The sequence below is a fragment of the Oncorhynchus kisutch genome, linkage group LG1 (genome assembly GCF_002021735.2).
Source record: "Oncorhynchus kisutch isolate 150728-3 linkage group LG1, Okis_V2, whole genome shotgun sequence".
Taxonomy (NCBI): Eukaryota; Metazoa; Chordata; class Actinopteri; order Salmoniformes; family Salmonidae; genus Oncorhynchus; species Oncorhynchus kisutch.
In genome coordinates, this window is record NC_034174.2 from 68,265,802 (window position 1) to 68,286,546 (window position 20,745).

Below are 20,745 nucleotides of genomic sequence, written 5' to 3' on the forward strand. Positions count from 1 at the left end.
TTCAGGACAGTGTTCATTTGAACGTGTCAAAGAAAAAGATATTGTCAGTCAGAAAAAGTTTGCCTGCTTGTAAATAAGAACAAACTCACTAATACAGATTTTCTGGTCAAAATTAAAAACACCGTCATAAGAGAAAATTTGTCCAGATACCTATAGAGGGCTCTGCCGGCCTCCACAGCCATCCAGTCTATGGCGAAGTCCATCTGTCTGACGAAGGGGGACATGCGGATGGCTACGGTGTGGGCTGCACTCAGAACCACACTGGGCTGTTCCCTCATGATCCTAAAGACAGGGGGCAGCACAGAGCACACCAGATCAGGAAAAACACACAGGCAGTATCTTAGGGCAGGCAGTCACTACGCTTAAATATCACAGCAACTGATAAATAAAGCTAGGGTTAGGGGAAGTGTTAGCCACTTCCGCCCTCCTACCACGACCAGATAGATAGTAATAACCAGCATCTTATCAGCAGTAAGACAGTTGTGACATAGAATGAGAAATGCATGTTTGGAACTGAAGCCAACCTACTTATAACAGATGGTTTATTATTCAACAGTCAGTGACAGCTGGTATATTTCATGTAATCATTCAACAAACTGCATACCTCTAATTCTAAACCCAAGTTAGGCTTAAACTAAAATGGTCCAGCTTAATGCCCAGACTGAACAATACCCCTTTCACACAGAAGGGTTTAGCCCAGGGGTAGGAAACCCTGTTCCTGGAGGGCCACGGGTACAGCAGGATGTTGTTCCAACTAGGCACCACACCTGACCAACTGAGCAGTTCATCGCCTAAATTCAACACAGCTGGTCTTCCAGGTCGGTTAAATCAAAAACAGGAAGTGCCTGCGCCCCTCCCCCCCTTAGTCTCTTTCTAGTCTCGTCTCTACTAGACACCCACTCATAGAAGTCAGACTTGGAGATCTTGAGGAAGGTGCAGTCTCTGTTGGCCTTGATGGTGAAGATGAGGGGTTCTCCAGTCAACACAGCCAGCTGGCCCACCATCTCACCCGGCTGGGTGACAAACAGACACACCGCATCCTGCTTGTCGATCATCCGCTGGTACACGTGGAGACAGCCGGACAGGATAAAGTGGAGACTCACATCCTGAGAGGAGAAGAGGGAGTTCAGATTTCACATCTCATGTTCTGGTGTGTTTAGAGGGGTTGAAGAGAGGGGAGGAGAGTAGAGGGGGGAAGGAGCTGGGGAGGAGAGAATAAAGTTTATGGGAAAGAGGGACTTGGACGGGGAAAGATGTCAAGGAAAACATAGGTTTTTGATATTGCAGAATTGGTGATTAAACAGTCAGGTTGGTATGTATTGTCGTGGAGATAAACAATTGACTTTACAGCTGGCCCATCTAACTGAAATAGCTCAGTTCTGCCTCCATGGCAAGATTCATGACAATAAACGTCAACCTGCATTAAAACAGAGGAGAGGAGAGAGGGAATACATCTTCACTCTCTCCAAGCCTCAGTAAAGTACCTGGTCTCCTTGTCTAGCCAGCACGGTTCCTGCCTTGGCATGGTGCAGAGTCACTCTCCCATTCAGCAGAGCGGGGTCCTGGCAGAAGAAGGAAAAAGAACAAAACGAGAGAAAGAAAGTGAGACAGCGTTTGAGGGAGGGAATGAGGAAATACTCTTGGTGGTGAAACAACATCTGGATTCCCTTTTTGCTCTCCTGGGCTGCAAATCAAGAGGGTTGGCAAATATACGGAAGGAGACAGAACTTTCAATATCGTACATTTCAGATGCTCGGTGCCAACCATAACAGTAGATTGTGAAATGGAAATGTAAGAAGCTTAGATAAAGAGTTAGAGGGAGAAAGTGCTGGGTGATTTCCAGTAAGGAGACATGTTTTCAAATGGGGAGGTACTACTTGCACTTGTCCAATAAGAACACTTTTGGGTTTTGCGTTTCAAAATGTCTCGTCTAGACATGGTACATTATCCCAAAGGACAAAGTAACTTGGTGACAGTTTAACACAATAATCAGATAAATACCACATGATTACATTGATACTAGAGTCATGGTTGCATAGATAGTAACCTTCGACTGACCATGTACTAAGTAGTAGTTAGTACTAACCTCTATCCTCATGAGTTTGAGGAGCTCCTTCAGGGCCTCCTCGAACAGGGCAGGGCTGGGGCGACCGGGGACGGGCCCTGGTCCTGGTGAGAACTGATTGTCCGGACCCCCCTCCTCCTCGGGGTACAGGTAAACCCCCGACGGCACCTCGTCTACGGTCACCCTCCTCTCCCGCTGATCCTGGGAAAGAAACAGAAAACATGGAGGGGCATGAATGTCAATTACTGTACCCTGTGCCTGGTCTACTTGGAAGTGCAGATCGGGGACGTACAAAGATAAGAGTTAGTGGTCTACGTTGAAGTGCAAATGTGCATTTTCAATTTGATTTCAAATGTAAATACATGTTCTATACACACCACTAATATCCAACCTTGTGTGTGTGTGTGTGTGTGTGTGTGTGTGAGCGCATGCATTCGTGTATGCTAACCCGTGTATAGGTGGGTGGCGTGTTGCCGTCCTCAGCGGAAACTGAGATCCGTCCTCTCTCGTAGGCCATGTCGAAATCCGACCGCAGATTCTTCTGCATGCCTGTGTGTAGACACCACACACACAACAGAAATCATGTTGACACAAACATGTGTAAATGCCACAGTCAACAGTCTGAGAAGCAACAGAGCTAAGTTACATACTAGGAACATAAAGTGCACTAATGTCAAATGTCAAGTTAGGTCCCTAACATGCAGTCAAAACTGGACTGAAGCCACAGAGCTAAAGTTACATACTAAGAATGTCGATGTTACCATACAGACAGAGAAAAGAAGGAGGAAGAGGACAGAGAGAGGGATCGAGAGGACCGACAGAAAGAGTTAGTCACCGGCGATGTCTACAGGCATGGAGATGGTCCTGCTGAGGGTTGGTGGGACTGTGGCTCCATCCTTCCCAGGATCTGATGCGTCCTTCACGGCGGCCTCGCGGTCCTCCGCGGGCACGGTCAGGCTCCCGAAACGCTTGCCGTGGCGCTGGGGGCTGGTGCGGGGCACAGGGTGGGGGGACAGGGGCAGCAGGCGCAGGAGCTGCATCTCCTATAGGAAGGAGAGGACAGGGGCATGGGGGGAGGGGGGGGAGAGAGAGAGAGGTTAGGGTCAATGAAGGCAGGCTAGCGTTGAATTAGCATCGTTATAATTACCAGGTCAGCATTGAAAAGTGACTAGCGGTAGCGTCAGCGTTGAATGACTCAATCGTAATGAAAACAGCATGTCTGATGTAGCTTCAGCTAACGAAGTAGCATTCCTGGTAGATGAAGTAACAAACAGAATGTCCATGTGTGGGTGTGTGTTGTTTGAGGATCTGGGTGGTATGATGAACCGTGGCGCTGTGTGTGTGTGTGTGTGTGTGTGTGTGTGTGTGTGTAAGGGGAGCTTGACTCACGTGGCTAAAGAGCTCGTTGGTGAGCCCTAGGTAGTTGTGCAGCGCCAGAACTGTTACTCTTTGGAGACGAACCATGATGATCTGCATGAGAAGACAGAGGGAGGAAAAGGTCATGTGAACACCAAGAGAAAACGCACATCCACACCTAGTGACAAACACACACACACTACAGCTTACCTGGACAACCCGCACCAGGCTCTCAGGGTACTTCTCGAAGATGGAGAGGAAGGCCTCGACAGGTAGACGCAGTACGGTGGACACCTCAGCCGCCCGCGCCGACACCGTCCTGTACGGCTTCTGGTGTCCCTGAAATACACACACTCTTAGAATATACTGTACTAACTCAATATTAGTGACTTTACAGACATTTTGGAGACTTGAGACATTTTACAAGTTCCTATTTTCAGCAGTAAAGGGAGGGGAAGTTTGTGTTGGGAGTGGTTTTCACATGCTAGCTAGGTGTACCTGAAACAAACACAATGACAAGGCTCTTTCATCACTCTCCTATTTTTTTTAACTAGGCAAGTCAGTTAAGAACACATTTTTATTTTACAATGACGGCCAAACTCACCCCTAACCCGGACGACGCTGGGCCAAATTGTGCACTGCCCTATGGGACTCCCATAGGAGTTTCAATTTCTTAGACCGCTGCGCCACTCGGGAGGCCATATAGCAGTCAAAGCAGCCGTTTTGCTGCAGTGACTTGGGTGAAGCCTTTTTAAAATGGCCCTGTGACCCACGCACTAACAAAGAACTGAACTACTTAACAAAATGTTTATAGTCTCAAACCAAGAAGAGGGAACTAGCAGAACACACCAGCAGAAACCATTGCTTTAGAGACATTTTCAATTTCCTTTTCTCAGCCGTAAAGCAAGGGCTCATGGATGTTTGTGTCAGTGAGTTTTCCCAGGACTAAATATAGGGGTTACATTCTAGCTACCAACTCCTCTTGACTATAAACGGTCATGTGTTTAATAGCTCATTGTATACTTATTGGAAGTTTAAAAAATCCCACCAAAAGTCAAAGCTGACTTAAGCCACACATAGTGCTTTATGATATAACTTTAAATTGCGAAATCATCATGATTTTGATAGGATTCAACTTAGCCTCCAAAGCTGAACACTAGAATGCCCTGACTTGTTCCTTGACTAAGTTCAAATGTCTGACTGAAACGTGAAAGGGAAAGACAAAGGGGTGACAAACAAGAAACAACACGCGTTTGGTGATTTAGGGAGTGTGGAATGTGGGACAGGAAGTGGGCGTGTCTTACGGTGATGACGTCCAGGATGCTGAGGAGGCTGTGGACACTGTCTCCGGGGTACACCTCCTTCACCACACCGTCCTTGCCATCCTAAAAACACACAGGGGTAAAACAGAGTATGTCATAACAAATTAACAGACAAAAGACAACGTACATTTTTGTGTTAAAAAAAAGCACAGAAAAACACAGGCAAACAGTACAATTGACAGATATCTTGAAAACATTCTGTTCATGTTAAGTCATTCCAATCTTTGCCCAAATGCAAGTTTATCGTGGTCATAACTTTCTAAATTCCGAGAACATTCCATTTGAGCGTTTTCCTCCACATTGGGATAATCTGAGTCAATAAATAATGATTAGCACCTATTAGTTTATGTCCTACTAGAGAGTTAATTGTTAGAGAACTCTAAGCCCCTTATAAAGTCCCTATTTACTCGTTAGCATGGGTGGAGGCTCATTTGCACAGAAGGCAAAAAACAAAACAAGAAAATGTAAATGCCCCCCCCCCCCCCCCCCCCCCCATACACACACACACCCAGAGAGACACACTCTCTCACCATTCCAGTAAGGCACAGTTCTAGTTTTCCGTCCTGCACCACGTAGATGCTGCTGTCAGGCTGGCCCGGTCTGAAGACGTACTCTCCCTGTTGAAACTGCAGGAACACCATGTGTTTACACAGCTCCAGGAACAGAGGCTTCTCAAAGTGGCCCAGCACACTGCAGGGGGGGTAGAGATGGAGAGATTACTACAGACATACATCACCTTGCATCAGAAATAACTACTCAGTATTATTTGTAGATCAGTCAGTCACAATCTACCCATGATACATGGTGGTTTAGATACTTTCAAACACACACGTCTCCTCCATATAGATAAAGACTCCACATCTTAACACACACAGAGTACACTCTACACACACAGAAACTCGGAGAAGTCCCTACGTACCGGACGTTCTTGAGCATGTAGAGCACCTCGGAGGGCAGGTGGGAGTTGGCCACGTCAAACTCTGTAAGGTCCGCCTCCAGCACTGAGGGAGGGGGCTCCTTAGCTACCAGGGTGGGCACCTCCTTCTTAAAACGCAGAATCCTGGAGGGAGGAGAGGGGGAGGGATGGAAAGAAGGATGAGAAAGCGGGAGGATAAATGTATAACAGACTATTGTTCTCTACTCTGTAGTCACTAAGTAAGTTAGCATCATGGATATCAGTAGAGTAGACAGGGTAAACCGTGTTCACACACTTTTTGGCAATGTTGAGCATTTTCTGCTTCTTTTTGAGTCGTGGGCGCGAGGAGGAGGCTGTGCCCACCAGGGAAGAGGTGGACTGGGACACCTGTGAGAGCAAGAGGTCAAAGGGCAACTATGGCAAAAAGACACATTGTCGAACAAAAGGGTACCATTTTACTTTGCTAGAACCCCCAAAATGCATCCCATCACTGCCACTAACCTTGCGCATGATCTTTCGCCCATAGAACATGACCTTGTCCCTCTTGCGGAATCGATACTTGGGGGCCTCCTGGGCTTGCAGGTCTGTGAGAAGTTAAAACACACATATATGGAGATACTAGAGCAGGGACACAAACAGTAAGTCAATGTGAGTATGATAAAGTACCCGTATGAACATTTTAAGACGCTATACAATGCTATAATGTTAGCTAAAACCATATATTCACTAGCAAAACTGAAATTAACTAAAAAAAGATAGATATATATATAAAGTTATTGGGCTGACCCCATTCAGTTGACTGGACGATTTTTAGTCGAGCAGTTGCAAATGGATTTGAAAAGCATTCCATGGCACACGAGACACCGGTCTGATTGGCGCCTGTCTCAGTGGACTAATCCAATGAGGAGGCAGAGGGGATGCCACGGTCCAAGAAGAAAGGGGGTGTGGCTAAAATACATGTCTCTCTCCAGAATGGGCTCTTTCCCACCATTTCATATACATTCATTGTTTCATAAATTAATTGTGTGAATTCTATGCCCTTTGATTTTAAGTGTCTATCAATTCCACATTACAGACATCACCAGTAGTAACCAACAGTTACCGTTAATTCCCAATCTACAATGTCTGTTTATGGTCATTTCTGTTAAAATATAATTATTAGGTCTACAGTCGTTTACCGTTCTCATTGTCGGAGTGGACACGTTGTTTGCAGTAATCACAGCCTATAATACACTTGTGAGAAAGAAGTTGGTTCATTTCATTCCATTTACAAATTGTCAATTTATTCATTGTCTTTTGTTTGGAACACACCTGTCAATGTTGAGTAAGGACGTGCACCTGATTACGCATATAGAAGTAGGCCTAGGCTCCCTGGCCTGCGCACGCTAATGGTGGCCTATAAAATGTGCCCATTTGGGGATGTCTGATAGCATTTCTGATCGTCTTAACTCACTCACCATAAGCCGTTTTGCTTCTCAAAGAAATGCTTTCTTCACCTCAAAGAGAACGTTGTGAGAATGACAATAGTTTGTCAATGCATTTGAAAAATATTTCCAGCTCTCTCCCTTTCGATAACCACTCAGCATGATAGGGAAACATATCTAATGCTCTGATCCAGTGGAAATGTCATAAAATACCTGGATTCATTCTTATCCCTTTTGCACAAATAGCCTACAGCTGTGTCTGTCTCGAGATCACTGGAGCAGGAAACTGAGGGCCCAGAGTATTTTATCCAATGTTACAAGTTTGTTAGCAGGAGCTTCTGCAGGACACAGTTGATAAATTGTTTCAAGTTCATTGCAGACAGGCCATGCATTGCCAACGTAATTGATAGGATACTTATATTTAAAAAAATCAGGATATTTTCTACCTGCAGGCTGCAATGTTTTTATTTGCTGGCTTTATGTAGGCATAAATAAATTAGATTTGTATCATTTTCATTTAGATTTCAATATCATTTAGATTAACCACATGACAATGACTTTGAGATACAAAGATTATTATAAATTAAATGAAACTGTTTCACGAAAATGTGCACACGAAAATCATAGCTGCCACGCAGATCGGTAGAAATGTTAAGATAAATTGGTGCTCCAAATGGAAAAGGTTGCCGAAAAGTTGCCTATTAACGGCAACTTCAGGAGCTTAACGGCAGAATCTGCGAAGGTGAGCGGGAGGGTCAGGAAAAGATTTAGGCTATCTTGATCCCTGGCTTCCTCAAGGGTCATGCGTCTTAATTATTTAAACCAAACTGTGTGCTTAAAGCATCAGACAAGCTCAATACATATAGTTGATTTTATTCAAACCTAGTGTGTAGACACACACCCTACATGACTAAAAGTATGTGGACACCTGCTCGTCAAACATCTCATTCCAAAATCATGGGCATTAATATGGAGTTGGTCCCCCCCTTTTCTGCTATAACAGCCTCCACTTTTCTGGGAAGGTTTTCCACTAGATGTTGGAACATTGCTGCCGGGTCTTGCTTCCATTCAGCCAGAAGAGAATTAGTGAGGTCGGGCACCGATGTTGGGCGATTAGGCATGGCTCACAGTCGGTGTTCCAATTCATCCCAAAGGTGTTTGATGGGGTTGACGTCAGGGCTCTGTGCAGCCCATTCAAGTTCTTCCACACCTGGCATCCGCCAAACAGATTAGTCCGTCGGACTGCCAGATGGTGAAGCGTGATTCATCACTCCAGAGAATGCGTTTCCACTGTTCCAGTGTCCAATGGAGGCGAGCTTTACACCACTCCAGCCAAGGCTTGGCATTGTGCATGGTGATCTTAGGCTTTTCTGCAGTTTCTCGACCATGGAAACACATTTCATGAAGCTCCCGACGAACAGTTCTTGTGCTGATGTTGCTTCCAGAGGCAGTTTGGAACTCAGTAGTGAGTATTACAACCGAGGACAGACAATTTTTATGCGCTATGCTCCTCAACACTTGGCAGTCCCGTTCTATGAGCTTGTGAGGCCTACCACTTTGCCGCTGAGCTGTTGTTGCTCCTAAACGTTTCCGCTTTACAATAACTGCACTTACAGTTGACCGCGGCAGCTCTAGCAGGGTACAAATTTTATGAACTAACTTGTTGGAAAGGTGGAATCCTATGATCGTGCCACATTGAAAGTAACGGAGCTCTTCCGTACAGGACAATCTACTACCAATGTTTGTCTATGGACAGTACATGGATGTGTGCTCGATTTTATACACCTGTTAGCAATGGGTGTGGCTGAAATAGCTGAATATACTAATTTGATGGAGTGTCCACATACTTTTGGCCATATAGTGTTTATGGACAAAGACACAATCGACGACTTTCGGTCAACCAAATTCTTCGGGGGTCGGGGACAGCACCCCAAAGTTCTTAGGTGTAAGTGAAGGGCAATCGCTAGAGTACCTGAAGCTAGCATTTATTTAATTTAATAATTAACGGAGAAAACACATTGGAGAGAGAATGTGACACGTACTTCTGAGCTGGATCCTCCGCAGCATGAAGAAGATGAGGATGGCGATGAGGATTATGGCGATGCCCGCACCAATCACCATCCCCATCATCTAGAGAGAGAGAGACGCACATGGACAGAGAGAGACATGGACAGAGGGCGAGAGACGTAGAGAGAGACGGACAGAGACGGAGAGAGAGAGAGAGACGGACAGAGAGACGGACAGAGAGACGGACAGAGGCAGAGAGACGGACAGAGAGACGGACAGAGGGAGAGAGACGGACAGAGGGACGGACAGAGGGAGAGAGACGGACAGAGGGAGAGAGACGGACAGAGGGAGAGAGACGGACAGAGGGAGAGAGACGGACAGAGGGAGAGAGACTGACAGAGGGAGAGAGACGTAGAGAGAGACGGACAGAGGGAGAGAGACGTAGAGAGAGACGAACAGAGGGACGAACAGAGGGAGAGAGACGTAGAGAGAGACGGACAGAGGGACGAACAGAGGGAGAGAGACGTAGAGAGAGACGGACAGAGGGAGAGAGAGGTAGAGAGAGACGGACAGAGGGAGAGAGAGGTAGAGAGAGACGGACAGAGGGAGAGAGACGAACAGAGGGACGAACAGAGGGAGAGAGACGTAGAGAGAGACGGACAGAGGGAGAGAGACGTAGAGAGAGACGAACAGAGGGACGAACAGAGGGAGAGAGACGTAGAGAGAGACGGACAGAGGGAGAGAGAGGTAGAGAGAGACGGACAGAGGGAGAGAGAGGTAGAGAGAGACGGACAGAGGGAGAGAGAGGTAGAGAGAGACGGACAGAGGGAGAGAGAGGTAGAGAGAGACGGACAGAGGGAGAGAGAGGTAGAGAGAGACGGACAGAGGGAGAGAGAGGTAGAGAGAGACGGACAGAGGGAGAGAGAGGTAGAGAGAGACGGACAGAGGGAGAGAGAGGTAGAGAGAGACGGACAGAGGGAGAGAGAGGTAGAGAGAGACGGACAGAGGGAGAGAGAGGTAGAGAGAGACGGACAGAGGGAGAGAGAGGTAGAGAGAGACGGACAGAGGGAGAGAGGTAGAGAGAGACGGACAGAGGAGGAGAGAGACGGACAGAGGGAGAGAGACGGACAGAGGGAGAGAGACGGACAGAGGGAGAGAGACGGACAGAGGGAGAGAGACGGACAGAGAGACGGACAGAGGGAGAGAGACGTAGAGAGAAACGGACAGAGGGAGAGAGACGTAGAGAGAGACGAACAGAGGGACGAACAGAGGGAGAGAGACGTAGAGAGAGACGGACAGAGGGAGAGAGAGGTAGAGAGAGACGGACAGAGGGAGAGAGAGGTAGAGAGAGACGGACAGAGGGAGAGAGAGGGAGAGAGACGGACAGAGGGAGAGAGAGACGGACAGAGGTAGAGAGAGACGGACAGAGGGAGAGAGAGGTAGAGAGAGACGGACAGAGGGAGAGAGAGGTAGAGAGAGACGGACAGAGGGAGAGAGAGGTAGAGAGAGACGGACAGAGGGAGAGAGAGGTAGAGAGAGACGGACAGAGGGAGAGAGAGGTAGAGAGAGACGGACAGAGGGAGAGAGAGGTAGAGAGAGACGGACAGAGGGAGAGAGAGGTAGAGAGAGACGGACAGAGGGAGAGAGAGGTAGAGAGAGACGGACAGAGGGAGAGAGAGACGTAGAGAGAGACGGACAGAGGGAGAGAGAGACGTAGAGAGAGACGGACAGAGGGAGAGAGAGACGTAGAGAGAGACGGACAGAGGGAGAGAGAGACGTAGAGAGAGACGGACAGAGGGAGAGAGAGACGTAGAGAGAGACGGACAGAGGGAGAGAGAGACGTAGAGAGAGACGGACAGAGGGAGAGAGAGACGTAGAGAGAGACGGACAGAGGGAGAGAGAGACGTAGAGAGAGACGGACAGAGGGAGAGAGAGACGTAGAGAGAGACGGACAGAGGGAGAGAGAGACGTAGAGAGAGACGGACAGAGGTAGAGAGAGACGGACAGAGGGAGAGAGAGAGGTAGAGAGAGACGGACAGAGGGAGAGAGAGAGGTAGAGAGAGACGGACAGAGGGAGAGAGAGACGTAGAGAGAGACGGACAGAGGGAGAGAGAGACGTAGAGAGAGACGGACAGAGGGAGAGAGACGTAGAGAGAGACGGACAGAGAGAGACGGACAGAGAGAGAGAGGTGTGCAGCCGCTGATTAAAGCATAATTAGAACGACTTAATGGAATGAAACACTGCACACCAGACCACAACATACGAACGAACCATGCTCGTCTGTAGCTCTTCCTCCACAAACGCCTTGATGTTATTAAACCCTTCCTGTTGGTAGACAAAAAAAAAAGAGAAGTGAACAACCGTGTAAAATAGCCTATATACTATGTAGACAGGGAACTTTTTCCAGAGCTGGGAAAGTTCTGTTACTGAGTTAAATAACTGACATGTAAAGGAAACCAGGCTTTGGGATTTGCCATGCCCAGGGAAAGGAATGGCAGAGGAGAAGGAGGAATGATGAAGTAAAAATGTTTCATCTGGGTTGAATCAGGTATGACGATTCCCAGAGGGGCTTTAAAAACACATCCGGTCACCCAATGTGTTTAGTTTGGCCTAACTATTTATCCTCAACATCCTCTTTTGTCAGCACCCCAACCCACTTGTTCATTCCTCCTTCCCTTCTTTACCCAGCTTAACTCAAATAGCTCCATATAAATATATGGGACAACATAACTCCCAAACAATACCTTTGATGATGATCACTATTATTATACAGTAAGCCTAATTGCCTTCTGTCAATATTGGTTTAGTTGCCTTGCACCCATGTCAGCCTGGCTCTGAGACCAATAATAGGAAAAGTGACTGCTACTTCTTTACTCTGCTGCACCAGACAATAACACAGATCTAAATTGAGACATGATGCAATCTAATAGCCTGCATGCTGTAGCCTGCGTGCGAACAAGAAACAGAGCAAATTAGAAAGATAAAAAGGGAATGAGGAAACTTGAGATCATACAAGAGGCCGCGAAGGAACGAGTGAGAGAGAGCCAAGAGAGATGTCTAACTCCTATGCCACACACAACCACACAGTTGGGGACCATAGCAGAGAAATTACAGTGAGAGTCTCTTGTCTTTTGAGGTCACTTTAACTTCAAATCAATAGGACTCTTTTTTTCCCAGAAGGATATCGTAGAACTTGAGTGATGTCCTGCCAAAAGGACCTTCCCTGTTCTAATTCCTTCACTGATTAAGACTAGGCCCTATATGACTCACTGAAGGAGTGGAGATCCTAGCTCAGAGATAAGCTTATATACAGTGTTACTGCAATAGAAAGTAAGTGTGTGTGTGTGTGTGTGTGTGTGTGTGTGTGTGTGTGTGTGTGTGTGTGTGTGTGTGTGTGTGTGTGAGAGAGAGAGAAGGGGATGGCTGAGTTGACCACTGGTCACATGGCCAAGCAGATCGTGTATAACTATGGGGCAAGGCCAATGGGCTTTTAGTACTCTGGCTCTCAGCCAATCGGTGACTGAGCTGGAGGAGAAGGGCGGTCAGTGCTTATTGATCAGGAGAAGAGACGAAAGAAAAGGACTCAGCTGCAATTATTGATGAGAGGTTGGTTATGGTCTGTGAGATGGTGGATACTGTACATACTGCAGAAGACATTTCGGTTGAATTAATACAGTTGTGCAACTGACTAGGTATCCCCTCACACACTCTCTCTCTCTATCTATGGAAGCAGTACTGTAGTAGTTGGTGAGGTCAATGGGGCCAGAGTAAGTGGTAGAGGACAGGATTGTGTGTGTGTGTGTTCTTACTTCCAGAGGGGCATCTGCATGTTCTTGGCCCTCTTGTTCCGAGGTGCTCTGTCCCATTCTAACCCCGCCTCTTCACCAGGCTGGTCCATCAACGGCCTCTAAGGAGACAAAACAGGAAGTTGGCATTAGACATACAGGCTACTGTTTACGTCTCACACACACGCAGTAAAGCAAATAGCTTTTTAGTAGCATGGAAGAGAAACCTGGACTTTTATGAAGAGCAATGACTAACAAAATTATTCTAAATACTTTCTAGTATGCAATTATGACTCATTGCTCTTTGTAAAGGTTGTCCAGGTTTAGGGTTGCAAAATTCTGGTTACTTTCCTAAAAATGTCCAGGTTTTCCAGAAATCCCAGGTTGGAAAAGTCCCTGAATCAGGAGGCAACAAGCAGGAATTCCAGAATACTCCTGGAAAACCTGGAAACTTTGGGAAAGTCACCTATCCAGGTTTCTCAGAGGTACTGCTGTTTATAGATACATACTGTATATGCGTTCATGCATAAACAGCAGAGCCTCTCAGCCAATCCCCATCCGTTCCCCTCCCCCACTGAAACTGGCAACATGATCCTCTCCCAGTCCCAAACGGAGTTAGAGATAATAACAGTGCTCCAATGACACACAGGCAACATCCCAAAGGGCATCCTGTTCCCTACACAGTGAACTACTTTTGAATTGAGCGCTAATCAAAAGTAGTGCACCATATAGGTAACAGAGTGGCATTTGGGACACATGATCCAGAGAGACAGACAATCCTGCCGTGCCCAGTTGACATTGGACTATCCCCCCCCCCGACCATCTCCCTGAGGGCTGGTCCTCTAAGAGGGTTTACCCCCCCCAGCCCTATTTGGGTTAATACTCCTGGGATTTAGGCCTAGCCCTGACCAATGAAACTCCACCCCCATCTGTTCCCTTCATCTCGCCTCTTTCCTTTTCTTCCTCCCACTCCATCCAGTTATCACAGCAGACGTTCCAGACCCTCCACCATCTCCCCCTCTCTCCATCCCTCCCTCTCGCTCTCTTAAACCATTTGTTGACACAAACAAATGCAAGTATACAATCCAAACAAAGTCTTCACAGGCTACACGCTGAGCACAGACAAACAAGCAGCTAGCTTTGCATTCAAACCTCCATTGACTCCTACTGAAACTGAGCAAACATACCCTAGCTAGGCAAACAGAAAGATATTTAGCCATACAAGCTAATGTGATATGGTTAAGGCCTAGTACAGTGCATTGGGAAAGTTCAGTGCATTCCCTTCCCGACATTTTGTTACGTTACAGTTTTATTCTAAAATAGATCAAATTTTAAGAAATCCTCAATCTACACACAATTTTTTTTGAGAAACATTAAAAATAGAAATACCTTATTTACATAATTATTCAGACCCTTTGCAATGAAATTGAGCTCAGGTGCATCCTGTTTCCAGTGATCATCCTTGAAATGTTTCCACAACTTGATTGGAATCCACTTGTGGTAAATTCAATTGATTGGACATGATTTGGAAAGTCACAGACCTGTCTATATAAAAAGGTCCCACGGATGACAGTGCATGTCAGAGCAAAAACCAAGCCATGAGGCCAAACTGAGCAATCAGGGGAGAAGGGCCTTAGTCAGGGAGGTGACCAAGAACTTGATGGTCACTCTGACAGAGCTCCAGAGTTCCTCTATGGAGATGGGAGAACCTTCCAGAAGGACAACGATCTCTGCAGCACTCCACCAATCAGGCTTTTATGGTAGAGTATCCAGACGAAAGTCACTCCTCAGTAAATGGCACATGAAACCCTGCTTGGAGTTTACCAAAAGGCAACTAAAGAACTCAGACCATGAGAAACAAGATTATCTGGTCTGATGAAACCAAGATTGAACTTCTTGGCCTAAATGCCAAGCGTCACATCTGGAGGAAACCTGGCACCATTTCTATGGTGAAGCATGATGGTGGCAGCATCATCATGCTTTGGGATGTTTTTCAACTGCAGGGACTGGGAGACTAGTCGGGATTGAGGAAAAGATAAAAAGAGCAAAGTACAGAGAGATCCTTGATGAAAACCTGCTCAGGACCTCAGACTGGGGTGAAGGTTTTCCTTCAAACAGGACAACAACCTTAAGCACACAGCCAAGACAACGCAGGGGTGGCTTTGGGACAAGTCTCAATGTCCCAGTGAGTGACCCAGTCAGAACCCAGACTTGAACCAGATGTAACATCTCTGGAGAGACTTGGAAATAACTGTGCAGAAACGCTCCCCAACCAACCTGACAGAGCTTCAGAGGATCTGCAGAGAAAAATGGGAGAAACTCCCCAAATACAGGTGTGCCAAGCTTGTAGCTTCATACCCAAGAAGACTCATGGTTGTAATCGGTGCCAAAGCGGCTTCAACAAATTACAGAGTAAAGGGTCTGAATACTAATTTTTAAAAACCTGTTTTGCTTTGTCATTATGGGGTATTGTTTGTAGATGGATTAAAAAAGATAAAAAATCATCCATTTTAGAATAAGGCTGTAACACAACAAAATGTGGAAAACGTGAAGGGATCTGAATAGTTTCCGAATGCTCTGTATGTACGTTTTGAACTCCAGCTAAAGGGATAATCTATGACATCATGGTCTAGGAACCAGAGGCCAATTTTTTATACCTTTATTTAACTAGGCAAGGCAGTTAAGAACAAATTCTTATTTTCAATGATGGCCTAGGAACACTGGGTTGTTCTGCCTTGTTCAGGGGCAGAACGACAGATTTTTACCTTGTCAGCTCGGGGATTCGATCTAGCAACCTTCCGGTAACTAGTCCAATGCTCTAACCACTAGGCTATCTGCCGCCCCCGAGAGCTGCATTGGATTAAATCAAATCCGAGAGAGTGGCTGACAGTGGACTGTCATATTGCATAGCCTGTCACAAACAGACCTGAAACAGGACGAGTAGTATCAAGGTCTATTCTCTCTCAACTACCCCCTCTCATCCTAATTTGATTTGATTTGATCCTCCACCATTCATTTGTGTTTGACTCACTTAACCAACTGCTGAAGCAAAACTGTAAGTACCCAAACTACTGAATATCCCTATGTTTATGAATGCCCATTTTAATGAAATACCATGGTAAACTAGGCCTAGCCATGATTCCACCCAGCCAAGCAGTACTGCCTGGCTCTGGAAACATCACATGCTCTGCTGGTCTGTGCTGTATAGACAACAAGGAGGCCCAGGGTTAATCATATAGAATGGAAAACATACACGTTTCCATTTGCTCATCATGACATTTTCCCTGCCCCTCACTCACAGTTGCAGTGCTAGGCTTTGGTCGTGGACAGAAGGTGCTCTCGAAGGATGAAATACAATCAATCAGGCAAACAAAGTACTGTGTGTCAAATGATCCCAAGAGCGAGTGTCCGTGTCCCTTCACGCCACCTCAGTGAACATTAAGGGTTGTCAGTGTATATACTATTGTGTAACACGTAGGCCCATGCTAACTCTATTGCATTCATTGCGCTCTACTACTACAAGGCTAGCAGAATTATTACAGAGTAATAAGATCACTGTCAGTGAAAAGAGTAAATGTTACAAATCTCCTCTAGCAGAAGCTGACACTAGAACTGTCTCTCTCACACTCTCCGGTAACACCTCCATATAGCTGGGTGGCTATTCCCATTGTCCTCATAAAAACAATGCTGCCAGTGTTGACGTCCCAAGGCCAGGCATGGACTAACTCCCTTTCCCTCTCTCGTCATTCCTCCTCTGCTCACACCAGGAGCAAGAATAGCACAACCAAGCCCGTTTTATTTACCTACACTGCACATTCTGGGACAGGGATTAACACCACCAACAACAGCCTATAGCATGTTGTTTCTACTGGGTCAGCCTGTCAGACCCTAGAGAACAGACAAAACGACTGTGGGGACAATGGACTGGGACATAGGCTAGTAGGCCTACTAGATTGCTCAAATGAATTGGTCTTGCCCTTTTTGCATGCTTCGTTTCAGATAACTACACAACAATTACATGGCTTACTGATTGGGCTTGGACATGTTTTATTGCAGATAAGGATGGCATCGTTACTGTGGCGTGGCAGCTGGGCAATGCAGCAGCGACAGAAACTACATGAACTGTGACTAAGACAACTTTCTGTGATGAGCAATAACTAGGGTCATAGAGAACAGAAACCTGCATACGGATATGGCCCAACTTGACCGTTGCTCTCTAAAAGGTCTATAAATTAGCATGAACCATATTACCGTTTTCAAATGTGTAGGTTAAAACTACTTTATAGCTCGTGTGACATTAATTAGTAGCTCGCGAGTCGCGTGAACCGTAGCAGGACAGTGTGGCAATAGTAGGTCAGCTCGGGTGTCTATGTCAAAATAGTTGTTGCATAATTCGCAACCCTGCCGTGTAGTGTTGCATTACTAGTCCTCATTAATCACCTGGTCGGCCCTTTAGTAGCTATAAAGAGCCATTTGTAAACAGAGAAGTCGGGACAGGGCCTGTCCGATGAATTGATGGTGACAGAGAGGGTTGTCTTTCTCCACATCAAATCGATCGTGCCTCAACTCGTTCATTTGAATCTAATGTAGCCGCATTCTCGTTCGGACCTGCGCAAACCGTGGGTGTGTTTTTGCGCAGAGTACGGTAATGAAACTGGTGAAGTTATGGTAATTTCGTGTCTAGGCACTGATCTACCTTAGCAGTACTACAGGGCCAAACATGTTCTGGAAAGCCCATTAGAAACTTGAACTCAATTAAGTAATCTCATTATTTTGTAGCTAGTTAGCTAGGTACATAGCTAACAGTTACAATGTGTGTCTCTACACCACAACATTCAGTAGCCTGGTTACTGTATAGCTAGCTAAGTTGACACGCTTTGAAACAGCAGGCAAGCATCATACACCTCGCTAGCTAGCCGTTAACTATGGTCCCCTCTAGTTAGCAGTGGCATATGATGACCGATAACGCCAACACGACAGCTAACGTTAGATCGTTGTTTACGATGAGACCAACCAGCCGTAGAAAAAACAAATCAAATTTAATGTACAAATACAGTCGCTTTCGAATTTCACCAAGTCGGCCCGTGTAGAAAAGCCACCAGAATCTGGTTAATGCAAAGATGCTGTCTTTTGACCTCCGCAGGGACAGTGCTTATTGATTGACATGCTCGGCACAGCCCGCGCACTATCTCTAACACACAGACTCATACATATGTCAATTTATGCAGCTAGACATACCTCCCACTAGCAATTACATGCTATTTATTGACCTGTTAAGTGAAAACGATAACCGCCCTTACCTGAACTGCGTGTTTCTCGTCAATCTTTACAGTACTGTCAAATAACACCAATAGCGGAAATTATCTGTATCATAACTCCTCCTATTTTTATTCTACACGAGCCGCAGGCCAATCAACAATCTGATATTGTGGATATCTAAACCAATCTGCATCCAGGGATGAAATATCGCAACATAGCCCGCCTACCTTTAGATGAGAGAAGTAGCCAATCGAGCTGCAAGGTTGAGAAGGGGACGCTATAAATAGACCTGTGATTGGCGAGGTGTATATGACTGATGATTACACTAACCAGTAACAAGAGACAACAAATAAAAAATGTATAACGTTTATTATCATGCATGATTTTAGAAAATTAAAACACACACGTTAGCTGCTAATAAAATATTTATGATGGATCCTTGAACCTGACTACAAACTAATGACAATACATCTCAATCAACTGGGTATGTAGCCCATGACATTGCCCACCTTCTACAGGTGCCATCATTATAATATTAAATTAAAATTTTGTGTCATTTTTAAAAATCGGAATCTTCAGACATCTACCAAGATGTATATAAGATCGAAAAGATAAGGCAACAATTTATCAAATATAATGATATTCCTCAGTATTTAGTATTGAATGAGGGATGATTGATTCAATCACTATTGTTATGGTTTAAAGGCCCTATAACTAGGGTAATGCCACATCCAAAATGCTAGGCCATCTCCTCTTTTCTCTGTAAACCAAGTCACTCGGTCCTCACATGGTCTCTCCTATCATTGCTATGCGGATGACACTCAACTACTCTTCTCCTTCCCCCTTCTGACACCCAGGTGGCGACATGCATCTCTGTGTGCCTGGCAGACATCTCAGCTTGGATGTCGGCCCACCACCTCAAGCTCAACCTCGTCAAAACAGAGCTGCTCTTCCTCCCGGGAAAGGCTTGCCCGCTTCAAGACGTCTCCATCACGGTTGACAAATTCACAGTGTTCCCCTCCAGGAGTGCAAAGAACCTTGGCGTGACCCTGGACAACATCCTGTCGTTCTCTGCAAACATCAAAGCAGTGACTCGTTCCTGCAGTTTCATGCACTACAACATCCATAGAGTACAACCTTTCCTCACACAGGAAGAGGTGCAGGTCCCAATCCAGGCACTTGTCATCTCCCATCTAGACTGCTGCAACTCTGCTTGGCTGAGCTCCCCGCTTGTGCCATCAAACCCCTGAAACTTATCCAGAATGGCGCAGTCCGCCTGGTGTTCAACCTAAGTTCTGCCATGTCGCCCCGCTCCACCACATACTCCACTGGCTTCCAGTCATAGCTCACATAATCTTCAAGGTCCTGATGCTTGCCGACGGAGCAGCAAGGGGAACTGCACCTGCTTTCCTTCAGGCTCTGCTCAAATCCTACATTCTAAACCGAGCACTCCGTTCTGCCACCTCTGGTCTCTTGAACCTCCCACCTCTACAGGAGGGCAGCTCATTCAAAGCTCTTCTGTCCTGGCACCCCAATGGTGGAACAAGCTTCCCTCTAAAGTCAGGACAGCAAAGTCCCTGCCCATCTTTCGAAACTGTCTCAAAAGTAACAGTCAGCATCTGGTGTGGCCACCAGCTGCATTAAGTACTGGAGTGCATCTCCTCCTCATGGACAGCACCAGATTTGCCAGTTCTTGCTGTGAGATGTTACCCCAGTCTTCCACCAAGGCACCTGCAAGTTCCTGGACATTTCTGGGGGGAATGGCCCTAGCCCTCACCCTCCGATCCAACAGGTCCCAGACGTGCTCAATGGGTTTGAGATCCGGGCTCTTCGCTGGCCATTGCAGAACACTGACATTCCTGTCTTGCAGGAAATCACGCACAGAACGAGCAGTATGGCTGGTGGCATTGTCATGCTGGAGGGTCATGTCAGGGTGAGCCTGCAGGAAGGGTACCACATGAGGGAGGAGGATGTCTTCCCTGTAACGCACAGCGTTGAGATTGCATGCAATGACAACAAGCTCAGTCCGATGATGCTGTGACACACCACCGCAGACCATGACGGACCCTGCACCTCCAAAACGATCCCGCTCCAGAGTAATGGCCTTGGTGTAACGCTCATTCCTTCGATGATAAACGTGAATCCGACCATCACCCCTGGTGAGACAAAACCACGACTTGTCAGAGAAGAGCACTTTTTGCCAGTCCTGTCTGGTCCAACGACGGTGGGTTTGTGTCCATACGCGACGTTGTTGCCGGTGATGTCTGGTGAGGACCTGCCTTACAACAGGCCTACAAGCCCTCAGTCCAGCCTCTCTCAGCCTATTACGGACAGTCTGAGCACTGATGGAGGGATTGTGCGTTCCTGGTGTATCTCAGGCAGTTGTTGTTGCCATCTTGTACCTGTCCCGCAAGTGTGATGTTTGGATGTACCAATCCTGTGCAGGTGTTGTTACACGTGGTCTGCCACTGCTAGGACAATCAGCTGTTCGTCCTGTCTCCCTGTCTTAGGCTTCTCACAGTACGGACATTGCAATTTATTGCCCTGGTCACATCTGTAGTCCACATGCCTCCTTGCAGCATGCCTAAGGCATGTTCACGCAGATGAGCA

At 46.5% G+C, this 20,745-nt stretch overlaps 1 protein-coding gene across 6 annotated transcripts in view; it reads right to left on the reverse strand.

The window, feature by feature from the left end:
• The window catches only part of LOC109909493 (neuropathy target esterase), a 39,992-nt gene extending 21,737 nt beyond the window's left edge, over positions 1 to 18,255 (reverse strand). For all 6 annotated transcript variants that reach the window (XM_031831323.1, XM_031831320.1, XM_031831321.1 and 3 more), the window contains exons 1-17: positions 18,177 to 18,255; positions 12,901 to 12,998; positions 11,363 to 11,416; positions 9,126 to 9,213; positions 6,161 to 6,243; positions 5,955 to 6,046; positions 5,663 to 5,803; positions 5,274 to 5,433; positions 4,726 to 4,806; positions 3,632 to 3,760; positions 3,455 to 3,535; positions 2,901 to 3,108; positions 2,514 to 2,614; positions 2,087 to 2,266; positions 1,485 to 1,562; positions 901 to 1,106; positions 151 to 282 (exon numbers count right to left, since the gene is read on the reverse strand). In XM_031831323.1, the coding sequence (XP_031687183.1) occupies positions 151 to 282; positions 901 to 1,106; positions 1,485 to 1,562; positions 2,087 to 2,266; positions 2,514 to 2,614; positions 2,901 to 3,108; positions 3,455 to 3,535; positions 3,632 to 3,760; positions 4,726 to 4,806; positions 5,274 to 5,433; positions 5,663 to 5,803; positions 5,955 to 6,046; positions 6,161 to 6,243; positions 9,126 to 9,213; positions 11,363 to 11,416; positions 12,901 to 12,957 (1,871 nt within the window). In that variant the 5' untranslated portion in view covers positions 12,958 to 12,998; positions 18,177 to 18,255. The remainder of the gene's footprint in view (positions 1 to 150; positions 283 to 900; positions 1,107 to 1,484; positions 1,563 to 2,086; positions 2,267 to 2,513; positions 2,615 to 2,900; positions 3,109 to 3,454; positions 3,536 to 3,631; positions 3,761 to 4,725; positions 4,807 to 5,273; positions 5,434 to 5,662; positions 5,804 to 5,954; positions 6,047 to 6,160; positions 6,244 to 9,125; positions 9,214 to 11,362; positions 11,417 to 12,900; positions 12,999 to 18,176) is intronic.
• Positions 18,256 to 20,745: the final 2,490 nt, after the last annotated feature.